This window comes from Astatotilapia calliptera, chromosome 19 (assembly GCF_900246225.1).
Source record: "Astatotilapia calliptera chromosome 19, fAstCal1.2, whole genome shotgun sequence".
Classification (NCBI taxonomy): Eukaryota; Metazoa; Chordata; class Actinopteri; order Cichliformes; family Cichlidae; genus Astatotilapia; species Astatotilapia calliptera.
Window position 1 is genome coordinate 2,375,407 of NC_039320.1, and position 15,222 is coordinate 2,390,628.

At 44.2% G+C, this 15,222-nt stretch overlaps 2 protein-coding genes across 4 annotated transcripts in view; one reads left to right on the forward strand and one right to left on the reverse strand.

Moving 5' to 3' along the window:
• Positions 1 to 15,222, reverse strand: part of LOC113012693 (transcription factor IIIB 90 kDa subunit-like) — a 134,642-nt gene that overhangs the window by 97,914 nt on the left and 21,506 nt on the right. For all 3 annotated transcript variants that reach the window (XM_026152993.1, XM_026152992.1, XM_026152994.1), the window contains 2 exons: positions 12,861 to 12,892; positions 7,674 to 7,746 (listed from right to left, as the gene is read on the reverse strand). In XM_026152993.1, coding sequence (XP_026008778.1) covers positions 7,674 to 7,746; positions 12,861 to 12,892 — 105 coding nt within the window. The remainder of the gene's footprint in view (positions 1 to 7,673; positions 7,747 to 12,860; positions 12,893 to 15,222) is intronic.
• Positions 1,771 to 6,192, forward strand: LOC113012695 (BTB/POZ domain-containing protein 6-B-like). Its single transcript, XM_026152995.1, has 4 exons — positions 1,771 to 2,771; positions 3,374 to 3,464; positions 3,670 to 3,788; positions 4,341 to 6,192. Exons 1-4 carry the CDS (start codon positions 2,365 to 2,367, stop codon positions 5,371 to 5,373), a joined length of 1,650 nt encoding a protein of 549 aa, XP_026008780.1. The 5' UTR covers positions 1,771 to 2,364; the 3' UTR covers positions 5,374 to 6,192.

Genomic DNA, 15,222 nt, shown 5'->3' on the forward strand with positions numbered 1-15,222 from the left:
GTTAAATAATATAAAGTGTTAAAGTTTTTTCCTTGAAATCAAATGTGAAACGTGTGCATCGTTCTTTTCCTCTGAAACGCTGACATTTTGCTTCATTTTCATGAGAAACGGGGAGGATGGAAGCTAATTGTACCGTTTCCCGGGGGCCAGATCAAATGTGCGTGACTAACCTTACTGCACAAGGTTATTACTTCTGATTGGAACACTTCCAAACCCATCCCGCCTACCTACACAACTTCATTAGTTCTAATTAGATCTCATCTACAATATTTTCATCTCGTTTCCTTTTGTTGACGAATGTTTAAATCCATTTCATCATCGTTGTTGCCTTCGTGCATTAGTTTTTAATTACTTACTGCTTGATTTTGTCAGAAAAGGATAACTGAATAAACACTGATGCAGGGTAAGTAATGGTTTTATTTATCACTGTACTTACAATGTTATTAATGTAACTAAACAGAATTAATTAAGCAATTACTAAAAAAAGAAATACAGATAATACAGTCACTGTTATCACTGTCAGTTTGACAGGCATAAAAATAGTATTTTTGCACCAACAAGGTGTTTCCCAAAGAGCTGTTAGCCAAAAACGTGCCATATCTGGCATATGTAGAATAGTTTGAAGTGTATCCTTAAAAATTTGGAAGAAATTGAACAACGAGGACAAAAGTGTTTGTAAAATGAACAATAGGTGAATGATGGGGGTATCAATAGCATTGATAGCAAGGCTGTATTGGTATCAGATCATTACCAGCGAGGTAGGATCGATACCTTGTTTCTATCCTCTGAGTTCAGTGTGTAGCCCACTGAATTGTGTAAAATAAATATTTTTTAGAAATGAAAATGTAACTAAATGTACTACTGTACTACATTCTGACACTCTACGGATTCAGCGGTCATTAAAATGTGTTCAGAATTTGCCAATTGATGATGATTCATCTTATTAATCATGACACGCCGCTCTCCCCTACATAAACTGCCTTTATGAGTTAAAAGCATCAGCAATACTGGCCCTGCATTTACTCTGTATAGGATAAACACCAAAATCTGCAGTACTGCACAACACTCAAGCAAGTTAATCTAAAATGTGACCACTGTCCTATGAGGAGCAATTCTTGTTAACTGTGCAGAGGAACAAACAACTTGTCAGCCTACAGGTTTAATGCATGATCTTCAGACAAAAAATGACCACAGAGAGAAAACAACCAAAGAAATATAAAATGAAATCAACACTGGCAAATGGGACGCACAAAAAAAAATGTAAAACTATAAATATATACAAAATGTCTAATAAAAGATGTTTTAAAAATGACCAAAGACTTATACAAATGGGATGCAAAACTGACAAAAAAAAGCGCACAAAGACAAAAGTCCCAGGACTGCCACAGAGTGACTCCAATGGCATCAAACAAATTTTAAGTCACTTATTAACCACACGGGAACACAAAGACACATCTGTAGGGGTCGTCCTAAACAGAAGTGTGTGTCTGCATAGGTGGGGGGTTGGGGGGGTTACTTATGTTGTCCCCCTGGTGTGTATTGTCTTTCACTCCAGCCCTGCTCCTCCTCTGAGGAGGAGAGATCAGAGCGTCTGTCCTGTGACGCACTCTGCGGAGCTAGTGAGGGAGGGGCCTCTTTGGCCTCACGTCAGCGCGGTGCGTGATTGTTATTGGTCCTCGGCGGGCCCTGGGCGTTCATGGAGAGTCGACCAAAAATAAGGAGGAGGGGGAGGCGGGGAGGAGTAAAAAAAAAAAATGAGGGGGGGGGGGGGCGAAAAAACCGAGCGGAGCTTAAAAACTCCCGACAAATGATTATTTACCTCGGCAGCAGCGGAACATCGTAGCTGGCTTCGTGTCGGTCTACAGCCGATTCGGAGAAAAAGGGGGAAAACAAATCGGGAGAGAAATGTGCGTGAGGATTAACGCAGAGGCGGGGTGGGAATAAAATAGGCTGGATTTGACTACCAGCTGCGACTATCCGGATTACCCACTCGCTGGAAAAGGGAGAAAACAAGCGAAGCTTCGCGGACATTTGTGCGCTCGGAGAGGATGAGCTGACCGCCGAGGAACGGGGGAAAAAAACAAGTGTTTGAGGTCGAAAGTTGCGAGTGGACGTGGAAACGGACAGCAGTGGGCCTGGGGGGATATTTAGATGCTGTCGCGTAAACTTCGCTGTCGGTGCCGTTTGAAACCGGCGTTGTAGGAACCGGACCGCACAGGAAAGAGAAAAAAAGAAAAATACTCAATTCACCGCAGCGACAAGCTTCATGTCGAGCCCGACAGCAGTTTATTGCACCGGGTATTAAAGAGACAGCGAGAGAGAGAGGGAGGAGGAAAAAACCCAGAAGATCGGCTGCTCGTGCAGATGCCAACGGCAGACTGCAGGTTGCTCCATCATGGCCGGATCATGAGGTGTTTGACTTATTTGCTGCTACTTCCAGAAACACTGAAAAAGTCCAAGAAGGTAACCAAGCTGCCGGGCCGGCTGCCGCTATGTTATGAGATCCTGACTCTGTCCCTGTCGAGCAAGAAAAAGCAGCAGGAGAAGAAGATGGCTGCGGAGTTGTACCCCGCTAACAACACCAACCTGGCCAACGGCACTACGGTGGCTGACGCGGAGAAGACCAAGGAGCTGCAGGTGTGCCAGGCCAGCGGGAGCAGCGCCGGCGGCGGAGGGAGCGCGGCGACCACCCCGACCACCCAGCAAAACATCAACAACAACAACGTAGACCCACCCAGCTGGCAGTGCTGCCACCCCACGCTCCGAGAGAGGTAACTCCAGAAACACAGAGGACAATTATCCGCCTGATCTGTGCGCAAAAAGCCCGATCGCAGTGCGAAAGAGTCGCTGTCAGAGTAATGACAGCCGCTTTGACTCGGTGTATTAACACGGAAGCTGGCAGCAGCAAAGTGCACGAAAATCACTGCTGTGAGGATCGCTCATGCTCGCTTTACTTTTACTTTGGAGCACACGTTGACAAGTTTCTAGAAAACTGATTTACTGTTGGAGCGTCTATCTAAACCAACATGAGCTTTTGTTTGTTTTACTTATTTGCTCCTACCGTTCTTTAATCTCTTTAATTTATTCTGGCAGTAAACAAATCCCACTTGAGTTTGAACTGTTGATCTGCCAAAACAAGACATTTTAAAAATGTCACCAAGCACTCTGGGGAACTTTCCATAGATCCCAATGAGCTGACATTTTCGAGGCTGAGGGATAAAGTGAGAAAACAACAAGAGGGTAGTCCTCTTTTTTCCCCTGCATCCTCCCTAAATCTATGAAAATAACCAGTGTCTCTAGGCAAAAGCAGTGTGGGAGGACTTGATGTTATACAATAGTTGAGGCTTACTTGTGAAACCTGCTCTGTTTTTAGGAACGCCTTGATGTTTAACAATGAGCTGATGGCTGATGTCCACTTCATTGTCGGGCCCTTGGGGGCCTCGCAGAAGCTTCCCGCACACAAGGTAAGGAGCGCATCTCGGAAAAATCGCTGCAAACCAGAGAAAGACGGGAAGCTTACGCACTAACTTAACTAATGTTGATATTTGAGCTTTAAATTTAAATACGAGCTCCGAGGACAATGCAAGGTAATATATCGGCTCTAGTGTTGAACTTGTGAAAGACGAGCTCCTCTGGTTTCTCTGACGCATCCGTCTCCTCCCCTCCCAGTACGTGCTGGCCGTGGGAAGCTCCGTCTTCTGTGCCATGTTTTACAGCGATCTGGCGGAGGAGGAGTCTGAGATCCATATTCCAGATGTGGAACCTGCTGCTTTTCTAATTCTGCTGAAGTAAGCCACTCACCATCCCTTCGCACAGCCAAGCAGAAGCTGAGATGACAAGCACAGTCAGTGTCACTTCAAAGCATATTATTACTCATCCAAAGCTAAGCAGATGCCAAAATGCTGGGAGCACCAGAGAGCCGTGGCAGCGGCGCGGTGCTCTGTAATTGCTGGTTTTCTCAGCGCTCTTTGTTCGACTGGCAACATTCCCCCCCCCCTTCTTTTCCTCATCCTGACAGTTTGCCTTTATGCACACTAGTAGTTATAAATAACATGCCTTTGTTGCTCATTCAGTAGCGCTGGCTAAAAGCGTAGCACAGATTGTTGCTCTGCAGACTTTCTGGAAAACGGTAGGATTATGTATAATGGTGTTATATAATCTTCTTTGGGAAGGAAAAGAATTCCCTTTTTTGTTTGCCGAGTCTCTTGATACAGTAGGAAGAAGAAGAAACGTGGAGCCAGAGTCACTTAAATGTGTTCATCGCTGTATCTTCTTAGTCAGCATATCATCTGTCAGCCAGTCTGATTTCTGTACATTTAAGGCTCTTTTCTTTCTCCCAGGTACTTGTACAGCGATGAGATCGACCTGGAGGCAGACACGGTGCTGGCCACCCTGTATGCTGCCAAAAAGTACATCGTCCCTGCACTGGCCAAGGCCTGCGTCACCTTCCTGGAGACCAGCCTGGAGGCCAAGAATGCCTGTGTGCTGCTCTCTCAGAGCCGCCTGTTTGAGGAGCCCGAGCTGACGCAGCGCTGCTGGGAAGTAATCGACGCGCAGGCCGAGCTCGCGCTGTGCTCGGAGGGCTTCTGTGAGATCGACCTGCAGACGCTGGACATCATCTTGCGGCGGGAGACCCTCAACACCAAAGAAGTGGTGGTGTTTGAGGCGGTCATGAACTGGGCCACGGCAGAATGCAAGAGACAGGGTTTGGGGCCAACCACTCGCAACAAAAGAGAGGTACTGGGTAAGGCGCTGTTCTTGGTGCGCATCCCCACCATGAGCCTGGACGAATTTGCAAACGGTGCTGCGCAGTCGGACATCCTGACACTGGAGGAGACGCACAATGTCTTCCTGTGGTACACTGCGGCTAAAAAGCCCCAACTAGACTTCCCTCTGAATCCCAGGAAGGGCTTGGCTCCTCAGAGGTGCCACCGCTTCCAGTCCTCGGCCTACCGGAGCAACCAGTGGCGCTACCGCGGCCGGTGCGACAGCATCCAGTTTGCTGTGGACAAGCGGATCTTTATTGCCGGTTTGGGCCTGTACGGGTCGAGCGGCGGCAAAGCCGAGTACAGCGTCAAAATCGAGCTTAAGAGACAGGGGGTGATCCTGGCGCAGAACCTGACAAAGTTTGTGTCGGACGGCTCGAGCAGCACGTTCCCGGTGTGGTTCGAGCATCCCGTTCAGGTGGAGCAGGACGCGTTCTACACAGTGAGCGCCGTCCTGGACGGGAATGAGCTGAGCTACTTCGGCCAGGAGGGCATGACGGAGGTGCAGTGCGGGAAGGTCACGTTTCAGTTCCAGTGCTCCTCCGACAGCACCAACGGGACTGGAGTACAGGGAGGACAGATCCCCGAGCTTGTGTTCTATGCATAAGCTGCTCTGGACTGCTGATGGGAAATTGGGTCTATCGCTGCCTCCCAACCTTCAAAGTAATGTAGCATTAAAAGACACTTGAGTAATGTCACACTAAATGGCCTGGTTAGTTCTATAAGAGACTATTTTAAAAGCGACGGAGCTGTTTTATCTTATTTAATTTAATGTTATTTTTTTATTTAAATGCTGATTTAACGTTATTCGCTCAGAAGCTTGTTTTTTTCAAGGGCTGCGGCTGCTGTAGGAACAACATTAATACAGTGACCTGTGGTTATGTAATCAAGCTGAGCTCCAGAACTGGAACAAGTAGGGTCTGCTTCAAATTGTGTAATTGCAAGTCTATATACAATGTTGTTACTATAGTCCAGGCAGCAATATCACCTGAGGAGCAAACTTTATGTAGTGTTCGATTCTAATGCAGAAAAAAAAAAAAGTAGAAATCGTGTCAAGAACAGAGTCGTTTTGCACTTCAGAGGACGGCCTCAGAAACGTTGTGTCTTTTTGTAAAATACAATTTATCTGTTAACAGCTTGATGCTGTTGATGAGCAGATGTGTTCTGTACAAGAATGCTTATACACCTGCCGAAATATAAAGGTTATAATGTGAGAAAGCCGCACATGTGACATCTTATGGGATCTGGGTGAGGGAGTGGGGGATTTGAGGGGCAGCAGCGCCCTCTGGTAACTAAAGTGGGAACTACACATTAGGTTTCTACCTCACTTGCATGGAGTCTTGCAGGCACAGATTTGAGGACTGATAAGGGTTCTGCCTCTTTTTCCAAGTGAGGATTTGGATTCATTTCCTACTAAATAAACTGCATAGTGCATTTAACAGACAGCACAGTTACATTAACGCTGGCAAAACACTATAATGGAAATGCAAAGCTATGCACGAGGAAAGCAAAGCCTAAACCAGTGATTTTCTTTGACAGTTTCCCAAAATATTTGGTACATTATAGTTAATATTAATGCACTTCTGCTTTGGCAGGACGGCTCGTCGTGTTCAATTTAAGGACATCAGAGCTCATAATCTTCCAGGTAGCTGCAGACCAGACCAGCCTTACAAAAATCAAAGGTGGTCACATTTGAGTTTTTGTAAATGTAGAAAAGTCAAACTCTTGAGTCTAATAGGCTAATAATATGCCGTACTTCACAAAAAGTACAGGATGCTCTCAGAAACAATAACAAGGACCATTTTTATTTATTAGATAATTAGATAAAGTGTGGAAAACAGAAAAATTAGAATAAAACATTTTGGTGTGACCGCCCTCCACCTCGTCACAGTTTTTCCCCAGTTCTGGAAGTTTCAATCTCTGGAGGAGCTTTCAACAGTGTGAAGAAATAACTCACTCTTATGGCCACTTGACAAATAATATTTTTACAGAAAGGTGTAATATACACTCGCCACTTTATCTTCTAGTTCTGGGCTGGACCCTCTCCATGCATGTCTGCAAAGATTCAACAAAGTTGGTGCAAACATTCCTCACAGAGCTTGGTCCATATTGAGCAGTTGTTGTCATGCAGTTGCTGTCAGCTCCACACCCATGAGGATAACCTCTCATTACATTACACCACTGCCAGCCTGATCCGCTGATACAAATCAGTCCCCGCTTTCATGTTCTTTATACCAAATTCCGACTCTACCATCCAAATGTCGCAGCACAAATCAAACCTGAGCAGACTGGGCCGTTTTCCTGACCTTCTATGGTCTAATTTTGTTGAGCCTGTGTGAATTACAGCCTCAGTTCCCAGTTCTTAACCCACAGATGTGACACCTGGTGTGGTCTGCTGCTGTGAAGTCCATATGCTACAAGGTTTGACATGTTGTACTCCAGAGATGCTCTTCCCTGGCTGTAATGAGTGGTTATTTGAGTTTCTGTTGCCCTTCTATCAGCGTGAAGAAGTCTAGCTGTCCTTTTTGACATCAACGAGGCATTTTTGCCCAGAGATCTGCTGCTATCTAGACATTTTCCTACGTTTGGACCATTCTGTGAATCTGAGCTGCCTAACATAAATGCAGTGAGTTGCTGTTATATGATTGGCTATGATTGCCATGCGCTACAGAGAAGTTCAACAGGTATACTGCATGAAGGGATAAATGAGTGTATACAGCTTTTCATTTGAGGGGATTTAAACTTCTTTAATAATTTACCAGCAGACATCCTCCAGCTTCTTTTCCCTGTTATTAAATCTATAGTGAACATTTCTGGTTTTTACAATATGTGAAAGGTATGACACACCTGATTCAGCCTTTTTATAACACGACTCACAGTAAACAGAGTAAAGTGGAGCTCAAATACCTATAGCAGGAGCGTTGATGCAAAGTTCTCTGGCCAGAACGAGAAACGTTCTTCCCAACACGTAGACGTTCACCTGTGGATGAGACAACCCAGGATGAGTAAACGATGTTATTCAGCAGACGTAAAGTACCTCGCACTGCCAGGAAAAGTGTATCTATTGAGTCCAGGAGCCATTAAATCCATTCAAAGCCACTTAAAGAATTATAGTAGAGTGCGATTAAGCACACTATCAGGATATGAAATAAGGCCGTTGCATCACCGGCGGGACAAGTGTTCTGGTTACATAATTGACCTGAAGGTTGCAGAACATCACGCTTCAATATGTCTGTGATTTGGAACTGTAGACTCATCTCTAATGCTGTGCCCGCATGTTTTGGTTTCTCTGCTCGGTCCGGACAGTCCTGACTTTTCCTCACTCTGAACAGCCCAGAAAATAGTGGCGCTTTAGCTTGTTGTGATGAACTCATCGAATTTTAAAAGCAACTTAAATATCTTCGTCACTGATGATTAAGAAAGCCCCTTAGAGACTTCTAGATTTACAAATAAAGCACAACAACTGAATAATCTGACTGGTTCATGTTAAAGTGAAGGCAACTGCTGGTAGCAGACTTGTTTCAGCTTCTCAAATGTGACGATTTGCTGTTCATCTTTGTTTTAAATGACAGTAAATTGACCATCTTTGGCATCTGAACTGATTGGCAGCCAAAATAAATCATGTGAAGATAAAAATTTTACCTTTTTTTGCATCAAAACTGACACGAATCCATAAATAATTTGTATAAACCCTAATCTAGTGAATTTTGTAATTTTATTCTGGCCAACTTTTATTTTTTAAGGCTGCATCACTTGTGTCACTTTGAAAAGTTGTGTTTGCATGTTTCTCTGCAGCACTGTGTGAAAGCAGACCTGCGTAGATGAGCACAAGCATACGATGCAGAACTTAGAGTGTGCGTATAAGTACTTTAACATGATTCACAGCAGTAGAGGAGCTCTTTTAACAACACAAAGTCCGACCAGTCATTTCCCGTCCCCAAACAATTCTCACGAGACAACAGTTGCCTCACAATGCTGTGTATTGTAAGGTAGAAACCCGATAACACAGCAAAAACACCAACAAACAACCTCTGTGAGCAAGCAGTTGGTGACAGTGGGAAGGAAAAACTCCCTTTCAATAGGAAGAAACATCCTGCAGAACCAGGCTCAGGCTGGAGTGTCTGCTGCAACCAGTTGTGGGTGAGGGGAGGAAAACTCCAGGGATTTGTGTCTCCTCCTGGGATCTTTACACATTCACCTAACAAGTGAAAGTCATAAAATATGAAGTATATCTTACTTGTTAAAACCATACAACTAGTTTTGTGTCAATTGCGTTCTACGTTATTGAGTAAGTAAACTTGCCGGTCACTGGACTGCAAAAATCAGTGCTTGATGCTTGATAAACTGGGGCTGATGCATTTTCCTATTCAAACTTTCTGGAAGAGGATCTGATAAGAAATCCCTTGTGCGGTTAAAACTAGGCTGAGCAGCAAACTAGAAACCAGGTTTGTCAAAGGAAGAGAGGTAACAGGAGGTGAATGGTGCTGTGTGTCATCAGGGTTATCTCACAGGAACCTCCCATCACAGATGTTTCATTGTGTTTGACCCCACAACATCGCCAGAAGGCTCAGCAGTTAAAAAAAAGGGGGCTGGGGGTGCCCCCACCCACCCCCTACTTTATCTGAAAGGATCTGATGATGGATACTGTTGCATAACAAAGCCACGAGGCTGCACATCTATCATCTCTTAACGAATTAACAGCACTGCAGCCTGGAATTAAATTCTGCTCTGGCTGAAATTTGAAGGAGGCGGCAGTGAAAGCTGCAGGATCAGGTCGTGAACTCGGGTCACTTCTCTGTCATTCCTTCAGACCAACTCTCCCGAGAACACGGGGAGGGGGGAGTAAAACGAGGAGGTTTTAGGAACAGACAGACGGACTCTTGCTCAAGGCCTCCCCTGGTGTCGAGCAGGGGCAGATGCTGCTTTGCTATTCTGGGAAGTTGATTCCAGCGAGGAATTTCTACATGAAAGCAGAAATAGAGGAGCAGGAGGAAGTGGAACAAGTGCAGTCACCACTGTGTGACTGATAAAACGCCATCTTCGCCATCATTAATACTACGATATACAGAGTCACACCGACTCCTCAGAGTAATCTGCACAAGAATATGAAACAGTAAGGAGCCAACCTCATTTCAATGATGACATAAACAGCACAAAAACACAGTGTGCTTGATCTGCCCAGCACCAAACACCAATCAGAGTTAGAGAAGAGCTGGTGAAGCTTTAGCACCTTAAGAACAGGCGTTTTTCTCCGGAGCTGGAAAACATTAAAACCGGAGCTAACAGAGTGTCAATATAAGGATGTATCTTCATCAAATATTGTTTTTCTACTGGATACAGAAAAACTACAAATAACCAGCTGTTTGCAAGCTCAATACATCATTGCTATTTCTTGTTGTGATTGACAAAAGCTCACAAGTTTATATTTTATATCTGGGTCCTGTTTTTGTGCATGTAATAACACCGTGCCGAACAGGTCATTTTTAGAAGCAAAAATGGAAACTCGTGACCCAAACTGCCCGCTGTACACATCTATCACAGTTTTCAGACCCCCGTCCCCTGATTGGAGCTGTGCACCGTGTTCCTGTGCAGAGAGATTTATTACCGGAGGCACTCTCAATTTCAGCTGGACTCATAAAGTAGTTTGTTTTTGCCTAATTATACTTGCTTGCTGGATTTGCCACTTTATTAAAACTTTTAATTAATCAGAAGTCTCGAGGTGGCTGAAAAGCACACAATTATTTTTACAATGTGTACACGCTGCACTGTAAGACAGGAACCGAGAGTCACACTGTTTCTATAATCTGTTGAAGAATGAAAAAGAACGAAGAGATTGCAAACATTTCACGCAATTTTGGAAACTTTGTTCTGTATGATGCACAAGATGCAGATATATCCTAAAAATAAGTGTTAGAACTGTCAATCGTCTATTACGCAGAACATCGTGATGTAAACAGTCATCACAGACAAGTGACATTCACTCATGTGGTCTGAACGTTACATTCGAGTCACGCCTGAGACTTTAAAGTTCAGCAGTGGCTGAACCTGAGAACCTGAGGAGTAAACAATCTCCTCTCCATCGAAGCGTTAAATCAAACTTTCCACGGTCAAAGTTCAACCCCCAGCACCCCACAATCAAAACTACTGCGTGGTTACCTGATACGTCACAGTTCAACAGGTGGACACAGTGATTGGGGCTTTAGAGGGGAACAGCTTTCAATTAAAGAGCTCCTGATGTGGTTCGTATGACTGAAGGCAGCTCCTCTGACAAGCCTGAGGATAAACAGCTCTTTGATAAAGTTGAAAGCTACAAAGGCAAACAGCTGCTGTCAGCAGGTCTGCATGTCTTTATACCACAAACAATGGAACTGGGCAAATGGCAAGTTTGCTTAATGATCCCAAACCGATTGTTAACCAGGATCCCAGACTGAAATCTTAGCACAAAGTTTAGCAGCTGAAACCAATCAAAGATAACATTTTGAGCACTCACAGGTAAAGTGAATAACACGGATTATCTCTTCATTATGCCACCTGTTAGTCAGTGGGATATATTAGGGGGGGAGTTAGTCCTCAGAAGCAGGAAAAATAGGGAAGCGTAAGGATTTAAGCGAGTTTGACGAGGACCAAATTGTGATGGCCAGGCGGCTGGGTCAGAGCATCTCAAAAACTGCAGCTGGGGGTTCCCAGTCTGCAGAGGTCAGTATCTATCAATAAGCGATCCAAGGAAGGAACAGTGGTGACCCTGGACATGTGAGGCTCGCACCTTCAGGGGTCCAGTGGAGTCCATGTCTTGATGGTTCAGGACTGTTTTGGCAGCAAAATGTGGGCCAACATAATATTACGCAAGTGTACAGAATGTTCTGCCTGATTGGTCTATAAGACAATAAATATATGACAACCCACAGCATCCTAAAAAGCACTCAAAGGATCATCTTTGTCTGCGTCCCTGTAGCCCTGAGGGCCAAAAGCCAGACTAGCAACTCAAATGCATTTGTTCATGAAGAACAACACTCACTGGGATCAGGAATGATTCAATTTCATGTTACCACCAACTGGCAAACATCTGGTGTGGTGACACTCCCCCAAAGACTGACGAAGCATCCAAATAGTGCGGAGGTCACCACCCAAAGCACCTGTTGCACAAAACTCTGCATGTGTGCAAAGATATAGCTCTCACATGAAAGAAACATCTGAACCACTCAATTAATGACCAACATGCTAAACTGCCATAACGTCAGCTGGATGCAAAGGCAGCTGGTATCGATCCGACCCTGAGCAATGGAGTCTCTCCGTTTAAGCAGCTTTGAGAAAACAGCCTAAGACAGACAAAGCTGACCATTCACCCAAACAATGCTAGGAAGACCAAGTGGTCTGGGTGTGGATCCATAAAAAGTGATTGGTAGAGTAGAACACACCCCACCGCCCCAGCAGCAGCAGCTACAGCCACATTTCTCAGCATTAATAACCCCACAACCCCACCCACCTAAAATCCAATACAAATCCATTCCCAACCCCCAAATGCCAGGGTGGTGCTGGTGGTGGGGGAGGGGTGGACGGCTCCTCCAGGACAGCTGGGTGTATAAAAATAAAAGCCCCCGACCAGCTGTGACTGTGAGAAATGTCCCATCCTCACCAACACCACACCCCTGACTCACTGTGAATTAAATACGCAGACAAATGGAGGGCTTACTAAATTTATACACATGCAGACGAGAAAGATTTACTCACACGAGGGAAAGCGTGAGTGCAGGAGCAGCTAGGGAGACCTGCACTATGGGAGGAGTGGTAGAAGGTAGTGTGTTTAATTGGTTTGCTTGAACAGGGTTGGGCCTTAAGACGCATCAAAGTGAGAAAGACATTTTTATCCAAGTTATTTCATTCTAACAGTTTTTAATAGGGATTTACAGCAGATTTCATGAAAGAATACAAGAAATATGGTCTAATATAAACAGTCTAATCAACTCAGAGTTTAAATCGAACTGATGTGGACATTTTTACCCTATTTTGTTCTAAAGACCAAAGAATTCACTGATAATATGAAAAAAAACAAAAACAAATCAATCAATCATCCAATATAGACGTAGTAAAACTTACCTGCAGAATATCACTGAGGTCCAAGAGCATGTCTGAGAAAAACCAGGTCAAGGACACTAAATGTTCAGGTCATGATTTGTATTTTTCCAAACAGTCAAACAGAAGAAGAGCCAGGCTGTCATCGTTTTTAGGTGATCTTGAACAACAGTTCTCCAGGTTCTCTGAAGGTCTTTACTTTTGACGTCGGCTGTTTTTCCCACTCATTTTCACTCAAGTCCTTGTACATTACATTTCAAAATGTTTGTTAAGCAACTTAAAAGATTGACCTCCGAGTCATTCAAGCATAAAACAAACAAACAAACAAACAAACAAAAAGTTATGTACTCAGTGGATGAGCCAGAGTTTTATCTACATATAACAGCATATTTAGCAAAGAGCTGAGGTTAAATGACACTTTGTTACTGTTTCTTTGGTAAACACCAACATGTTAGTATTTTCTGCAGTCCTAAAAATCTCTTTAGGGCAGATAAACAGTATTTGAAATCATGTCATATCCTGACAGATGCATTTGGCCTTTCAGTTGATTCATCTACCGTTTGCTGAAGCCTCATCAGAAAGGGTCTCAGTAAAAGGATGGCTGTCAAAGTAATTCGTAAAGAAAGAAATGAAGCAATCAAAATTACACAAGAACTGGAATGAAAATCTGTGGCAAAAATGTCCAATTTGTGATGAACAAAAATGAGATTTTTTGCTTCAAATTAACTTCAATACACATGAAGGAAAGAGACAGGACAGCCATCAGCAGGCTACAGCCATCTGTAAAACACGGTAGAAGCTCTGTCATGGTTTGGGTCTATATTTCAGTCTGGTGCTGGAGCTCATGACAAAACTTCTGTAATTATTAATGCAGAAGAGATCCATCAGATACCATCTAATAGCATCTGAATGACAACTTTGTTTTTCAGGATGACAATGATCCCAAACCAGTGCTAATGCACTGAAAGCCAACCTGGATAGAACAAAATAACACAGCAAAACTCACCAGAGCCCAGAGCCCAACATCACTGTGGCAGTGTGGAATCATTTTAACAGAACAAATAAAAAGGTAGCCAGCACCCTCTAGGAAGCCCGAAGAACCATTTTCATGATTTTCAAGCTTGTCTGAATTACAGAAACTCTATTTTTGTCTTATAAATGTGTATTTTTGAGCTTTTTAACTACACCTAGTCCCCATCCTCCTGAAATGTAAAGAAATGATGGGTGGTTCAAGAGTTTTGCACAGTACTATGAATATAAAGACAGTTTTATAGATCCCCCCCCTACCCACCCACGAAACTAAGCGCAGGTAGATTTCCTGATTGTATGACTTTGCACATGCTCAGAGGGCACCAGCATAACCTTAACGACCAAATTAAAATTCAGTGAACACAAATCAAATGACACCTAAGTGTCACTTTTAACCAGGCGACTCTTCAACAACAATAATAAGGGATTGCATTTATATAGCGCTTTTCGAGACCCTTAAAGCACTTTTACAATTTCACTATTCATTCATTCACACACTGGTGGAGGCAGCTACAGTTGTAGCCACAGCTGCCCTGTGGCAGACTGACAGAGGCGAGGCTGCCATATCGCGCCATCGGCCCCTCTGGCCATCACCAGTAGGCGGTAGGTGAAGTGTCAACGACCGAGACTGTCCAAGCCGGGGCTCGACCTGCCAACCTTCTGATTACAAGACGAACTGCCAACTCTTGAGCCACGATCGCCCAATAGGCCTGACAAAAAGACACAACATGCCTGACCAGGGTCTGGATAGCTTGTCCTCCCAGTGCCCGACCAGCTTGAACACACTGGTCTCTATGGCGACAGGTGCACCTGTCTCCAGGCTGCCTATGTGGATTAGCGGGGCTCCTCTGAAAAAGACCGCACAATGGAATTAGCAGCAGTGCAGATGAAATGCAAAAAGATAATCCCGGCACATCCCGTCTGGAAAGTGCAGATGATTCCATTAATCAGGAAAATAAAGAGCAGCAGGTCCTTCAACACATCTGGACCGTGGGGTGAGGGGGCTACTTAGATCTTATACAACAGCAGGAGATATTTAATCCTCTGATCTCCCCCCTCCTCCCCCGTTACACATCTTAGTGGCTCTTATAATATTTCACATCAGTCACAAGTCCGTACTTATATTAAACAGCATTTATCTTATCTTATCTTATCTTATCTTATTTGATTGCAGCAGCCATTCCTGTTAATGCTGGTCAATAATTCTTCTTAATGCATTTTGCCTCTAAATTTGCAGCCCTCAGACCTGATGTTTAACTATGAAATTGAGAAGTTGAGATACCTTGGGTTGGGGTGGGGGACATAAACCCTGGCCGATCAATTCAGTGTTATTTTTAAACTCAACAACGACACCAAA

What these genes read in the sequence shown, in the direction of transcription:
- LOC113012695 (XM_026152995.1), top strand. Translation starts at nt 2,365, where the DNA reads ATGCCAACGGCAGACTGCAGGTTGCTCCATCATGGCCGGATCATGAGG. An exon ending in CACCCCACGCTCCGAGAGAG is followed by an intron (nt 2,772 to 3,373) that starts GTAACTCCAGAA and finishes CTCTGTTTTTAG; the next exon opens with GAACGCCTTGATGTTTAACA. An exon ending in AGAAGCTTCCCGCACACAAG is followed by an intron (nt 3,465 to 3,669) that starts GTAAGGAGCGCA and finishes CTCCCCTCCCAG; the next exon opens with TACGTGCTGGCCGTGGGAAG.